The sequence below is a fragment of the Cottoperca gobio genome, chromosome 10 (assembly GCF_900634415.1).
Source record: "Cottoperca gobio chromosome 10, fCotGob3.1, whole genome shotgun sequence".
Classification (NCBI taxonomy): Eukaryota; Metazoa; Chordata; class Actinopteri; order Perciformes; family Bovichtidae; genus Cottoperca; species Cottoperca gobio.
In genome coordinates this window covers 9,158,976-9,164,975 of record NC_041364.1, presented here as the reverse complement: position 1 = coordinate 9,164,975, position 6,000 = coordinate 9,158,976, and the positions used below count along the sequence as shown (strand labels likewise).

At 50.8% G+C, this 6,000-nt stretch overlaps 1 protein-coding gene across 6 annotated transcripts in view; it reads left to right on the top strand.

The window, feature by feature from the left end:
• fgf13a (fibroblast growth factor 13a) overlaps window positions 1-6,000 on the top strand; it is an 86,280-nt gene that overhangs the window by 58,281 nt on the left and 21,999 nt on the right. The window contains exon 1 of one of the 6 annotated variants that reach the window (XM_029441203.1): window positions 2,291-2,519. The exons of the other annotated variants lie outside the window; for them this stretch is intronic. Within the exon in view, the coding sequence (XP_029297063.1) occupies window positions 2,330-2,519 (190 nt within the window). The 5' untranslated portion in view covers window positions 2,291-2,329. Of the gene's footprint in view, window positions 1-2,290; window positions 2,520-6,000 lie in introns of those variants that run through there. 6 annotated transcript variants of the gene reach the window in all.

Here is a 6,000-nt window from a genome sequence, read left to right as displayed (position 1 = left end):
GTACGCAGTTAATAAAAATATATTTCTGGCACCTTTAGACACAGAATAATAAAGCACCTAACCCTAACCCTAACCCTAACCCTTGATGTCACCTCGTATCTGCAGTGTATCTAAGAGTTCCAGCGCAGATGTGACATATAACACACTGATGTTAGCTCCCATGGTGGAGTTGTAGGTACTTTCTCTACAATGTTTGCCCATAAAAAGGTGAAGATCATCCTGGTTTGACCTGCAGGGAGAAACAATAGGAGTAATGTCCTCTAGTTTCAGCTTCCATGCTCTGAACTGAGCCCTCTGGTTCTGAAAGAGGGCGGGATGGATCACACAATCATTGTCTGGCAGGCAGGCAGGCAGTCGGCCATGACTGTATTCTAGCCCCCTCCTCTACTGGAACCTTGAGTAATGGTTTCGTGTTCTGCAAAAGCCAACCCCCCTTTTCTCAGCATGCAGTCTCTCTCTCTCTCTCTCTCTCTCTCTCTCTCTCTCTCTCTCTCTCTCTCTCTCTCTCTCTCTCTCTCTCTCTCTCTCTCTCTTTCACACACACACACACACCCTCTTATGCATGTGCAGTCTCCATGGTAACGAGTGGTATCAATATGGCACAGGTGGCCTAGCATGCTGCATGCTGCTGTTGTAGTGGATGTACTGTGCCGGCGCACGCACAAAGAGCAGACAGCCAGCAGAATGCTGCCAAACGGCTGAATGCTTTGAGCTTATCAGAGATCATTCCTTTGTGTTCCCCCCTCCCCTGATAATACTTCACTTTATTCCCTCACTCTGTACCAAGTGGTTCAACTAAAAATCTTTATTTGGCATTTTCAAATGATATGTTAAGATATTCAGTTACTTGGACAGTTAATATCTTGATATAATCAGTGGCACAATCCTACCATGCATCTTTGCCCTCTATTACACACCAGGAGCAAGGTTAACTTCCCCATTTATTCAGTGTTTGCCCTTGTAGGCACTTTTCTCTATGAATTCTAAAATTCATTAAACCCTGGGTGTTATCATGACAGCCTTGGGTTATTAATAAGAGGAAATAGCTTTAATCCTTGGGTTATATTTAATAATACAGAGGTCAACACAGTGCTCAACCTTGGCAGCACACAGGCACATCTCCCGCTTTGATTTTGAAGCTCTGCTCTCTAGTGGACAGAGATGGCAAGAGCGGCAGGGTGCTGGGACCTTCTGGGTCTGTGTGAAGTCATGCGCGTCTTACACAGCTAGGTGTGTGTGTGTGTGTGTGTGTGTGTGTGTGTGTGTGTGTGTGTGTGTGTGTGTGTGTGTGTATGTGTGTGTGTGTAGGCTGAATGGTGCTTTTTGTTCAGCTATGTTTGAACAGTGAACAGTGAGGGAGAGTGAACGCTACCTCTGAGGCTTTTCTATGACAGCAGTTTCTGCAGTACACAAACACAGTTCTTAAACTCATCTTTGAGCAGTAAAGTCAGTAAAGTGCAGAAAGTCTTAACACAATCTTGGGCTGTTAATACATTTTTAGTATAAGCGTGTGTTCTTGGTTTGGACACTACTCTTGTGATACAACCGGACTTTATCGTACACATTACGCATGTTATGATTGCATCGTGATGGCAGCTGACAGACGTTTGTGCTTTCGGCTATTCTCAATTCCTTTCTTACTCTGTGTGTGTGTGTGTGTACGTGTGTGAGTGCAGTACAGTGAAGGTTCCCCCGTGAGGCCACAGTAGGCATTCTGGGGCACTACAGTAATTAATGTGCACATGGCACATTGCTACACAAGCAACCAAAGCAGCACACAACACAGAGCCAGTGTGTGTGCATGTGTGCGTGCGTGTGTGTGTGTGCGTGTGTGTGTGTGTGTGTGTGTGTGTGTGCGAATGAATGTCCTTGTGTCTTTCTTGCTTGTCTTGTTTACAGTGTCTACAGGTGTAGGTTACAGAGGTCACTGTATTTGTTGAGATACAGAGACAATGATACAGTTTGGAGGGACATGCAACGTGCTTTGGTGAACGTCTTTGTACAGCTTCACGGTGGAAGGTTTTTATTTTTTGTTAAGTTTCACTTTTTTTCTCGGGAGATACAAAGGGCAATTCCTGAATATCGCCCAAATTCACGAAATATGATCCATTCGGACATTATCTAACTGGCTGTACCCGCACTACTGGGACTATTTGATTGTCTACTCTTCATAGTCCACTTGGCATATTCTTTATTATTTGACGAATCGTTGCAGTTGCCTCACATTGTTACCACTGCACCTGGACTTCGTACCTTTCGAATCCAGTTTTCTGGGTGATTATTTTCACGCTTCTTCGGAAGTTTTTTCCAGCGCGCAGCCAAACTGGCCATGGCTGCAGCGATCGCCAGCTCCCTCATTCGGCAGAAAAGGCAGGCGAGGGAGCGGGAAAAGACCAATGCCTGCCGCTGCGTTAGCAGCCCCACTAAAGTAAAGGGAACATGTGAAAAACCCAATCGGCTGAACGTTTTCTCCCGGGTCAAACTCTTTGGCTCCAAGAAGAGACGAAGGAGACGACCAGGTCTGTTTGTGCACTTTAATCAGGCTGTTATCCTCAATATCACTCACGCTTAGTCTATTGTAGCGTGCAATTATATTTCAGAAATCATCTAAACAACATAGAATATACTGAGTACTGCTCCATTTCTATGCAAAAGATTAATGACTCTGCCAAAGTTGGTGGGAGAATGAGAGGGTTCCCTTGTGGAGTGTGTCCACAGAGAAGTCACCTTTGGCAGCTTAGACTGCTGAGGGATTTATTAAACCGATACTTCATCCTTCATTGTCCACTTATTCAGGTCACTCAAAGATATGCAAAAGTGCTTATTAAGTGGATTTTGGAAATAACTAAAGACTGTCTCTTACTCACTGTTTGCATTCAGCTGGATAGTCAGTTCATCATAGGTGATTTAAATGTATATTCTGTATTATACATTTCCATAATGGATTAATACTATTATTACACGTTACCCTTGGGTAGACTAGGACTTAAATAAGAGAGACACATAGTTTACATACAGATTTAAAGAAGTAGGGTTTAATCTTTATTTAAAACACTCTTATTATTGCAGTGACAGAAATGTGTCTCTGTAGCCTGAAGCACCGACTCGCTTACAGATCCGGTGCAGAAGTGACCACGGCTGCATATCTGATCTGATCTCATCTTACTAAGAGACAAACTTCACCTTTTCTTGGTTCTGTCAGTCTCTTTATGATGATGATGATGATGATGATGATGATGATGATGAAGATCCAGCTCTGTGATCTCTCCCAAACTTGATCAAATCCCAATTAATTCTGTATTCTGTATCTGTACTCTATATGATCACTTTCAACTTCCATTTCCATCGTGTGGAGGAAGCAATGAGAGCCAAGAAGAAGGCGTTCTGTGTGTGACTTACACCAAACACAAAGAGCCGGCATCTTTGGGAGTTTGGACCGTGTGTGTCGTTTGGTGCATTGTTTGGTAATACAGTGTGTGCAGGGTCATGCTGATTGACATACAGTCTGTGTTTGAAAATCATCCAATGTAGATCTGATGATATCTTCAGGCTTCGGTTAAAGGTCATAACAATATAAGAAAAAAGTATCAAGTTTTCCAACAAAATCAGTTGAATTGTTCACACAAAAAAAGTTATTCTCTGCAACAAAAGTAACCTCAGTAAAGGCAGAAATAGCCGTATTGAAAGGTAAGTGAGATGAAAGGATAGATGAAAGGTGTGGGAAACCACAGTAAAAGACACTCCACCAGGGACAGTAACAAGGAGAGAGCACTTAACTCGTATCAGACATTACACTGATGCTACACAGACAGGCTGCACAGCCACTTCAAAAGCAAATCATCTGCCACTTCAAACTATTGTCTTTTAGACTTATTGGGGTTTGTTGTATGTGTTGCTACACAAAATGTGTTTTACTAGTCAAATAGAGAAAAGCCAATCACTATTTTCTTTATTCTATTCTGTTTTAAATCTCCAAAAAATACAGCTCAGACTTCATCATGTCAAAAATCAGTTGAAATGTTGAGCACTGTATTTATCACAAGTTCTGTCATTCGCACGCACATTTCAAAGACATTTCATTTTTTTAATTTAATTTACTAAAATTCTAGTATGTGCTAAAATATTTAGATTATGTTTTTATCTGCACATATCCCAAACATGTTATTATGATTTTTCTGAAAACCAACGCGGTTTTAAAAAGATATTGTATCTCTAAAATACCACCTCTATTGGACAGTTCACGTGCAGAGAGTGATGGAGGGAGAACGAGGGGGTGACACTCAAGAACTGTCATCAGCCATCTTAGACCACTGAGCCACCACACGCCCCAAAAGCCATTTTTAAATTTGATATGATTTGCTCTTCTCCATCTGTGGTCTTATTGCTCTGTTGTCGAGCCACAGGGGCTTCCTTTTTAAGTCACCTCTGTTCTCACTGTAGGGAAAAGAAAGAAACGGTTTTCATGGATCGTGGACGAAGCAACATTGATCGAAGCGTACTTCTTACTATTTTGCCAATTAAACACTATGAACATTAATTTCTATGTCTGATCTTACAGCTAAATAAAACAGCGATGTTACTTAAGTGTTTAAATTCATCAACCCCTGGATAATAAAAGTGAAATGCATCATGTTCAAAGCCAATGTGAATGCATCTTAAACTGAAGCTCCTCTAATGACTTCCACATTATGTCTCCAAATCTATCCAACAAAACAGATTCATCGTTTTAAATCTTTAAATCTTATTTAGTTGAATTAGTTTTTCTGACATGTTTTTGGTGGCGATTGTCTTTGCTTGATTGACAGGTGTATCGGTCTATCGAATTCAGCCGTCATATAATGGCTCCTTTTTGTCTCACCTCAGCTCCACTTAGCCTTGCTATCCTTTGACTCAACTGGATTTTGTGGCTCCAGTAACTTCCAAAAATGGCGGCGAGCAGTGAATGAAAACTGAAGCTTCAAAATGTCCCTTTAGAAGACTACGGGTGACATCTCATTGCTTCATTCACGTTTTCCTACAGTCCGTGTTTCATTTTTGTGTCTCTTCCCCCCCCCCCCCCCCCCCCCCCCCCCCCCCCCCCCCCCCCCCCCCCCCCCCCCCCCCCCCCCCCCCCCCCCCCCCCCCCCCCCCCCCCCCCCCCCCCCCCCCCCCCCCCCCCCCCCCCCCCCCCCCCCCCCCCCCCCCCCCCCCCCCCCCCCCCCCCCCCCCCCCCCCCCCCCCCCCCCCCCCCCCCCCCCCCCCCCCCCCCACCCCCCCCCCCCCCCCCCCCCCCCCCCCCCCCCCCCCCCCCCCCCCCCCCCCCCCCCCCCCCCCCCCCCCCCCCCCCCCCCCCCCCACCCCCCCCCCCCCCCCCCCCCCCCCCCCCCCCCCCCCCCCCCCCCCCCCCCCCCCCCCCCCCCCCCCCCCCCCCCCCCCCCCCCCCCCCCCCCCCCCCCCCCCCCCCCCCCCCCCCCCCCCCCCCCCCCCCCCCCCCCCCCCCCCCCCCCCCCCCCCCCCCCCCCCCCCCCCCCCCCCCCCCCCCCCCCCCCCCCCCCCCCCCCCCCCCCCCCCCCCCCCCCCCCCCCCCCCCCCCCCCCCCCCCCCCCCCCCCCCCCCCCCCCCCCCCCCCCCCCCCCCCCCCCCCCCCCCCCCCCCCCCCCCCCCCCCCCCCCCCCCCCCCCCCCCCCCCCCCCCCCCCCCCCCCCCCCCCCCCCCCCCCCCCCCCCCACCCCCCCCCCCCCCCCCCCCCCCCCCCCCCCCCCCCCCCCCCCCCCCCCCCCCCCCCCCCCCCCCCCCCCCCCCCCCCCCCCCCCCCCCCCCCCCCCCCCCCCCCCCCCCCCCCCCCCCCCCCCCCCCACCCCCCCCCCCCCCCCCCCCCCCCCCCCCCCCCCCCCCCCCCCCCCCCCCCCCCCCCCCCCCCCCCCCCCCCCCCCCCCCCCCCCCCCCCCCCCCCCCCCCCCCCCCCCCCCCCCCCCCCCCCCCCCCACCCCCCCCCCCCCCCCCCCCCCCCCCCCCCCCCCC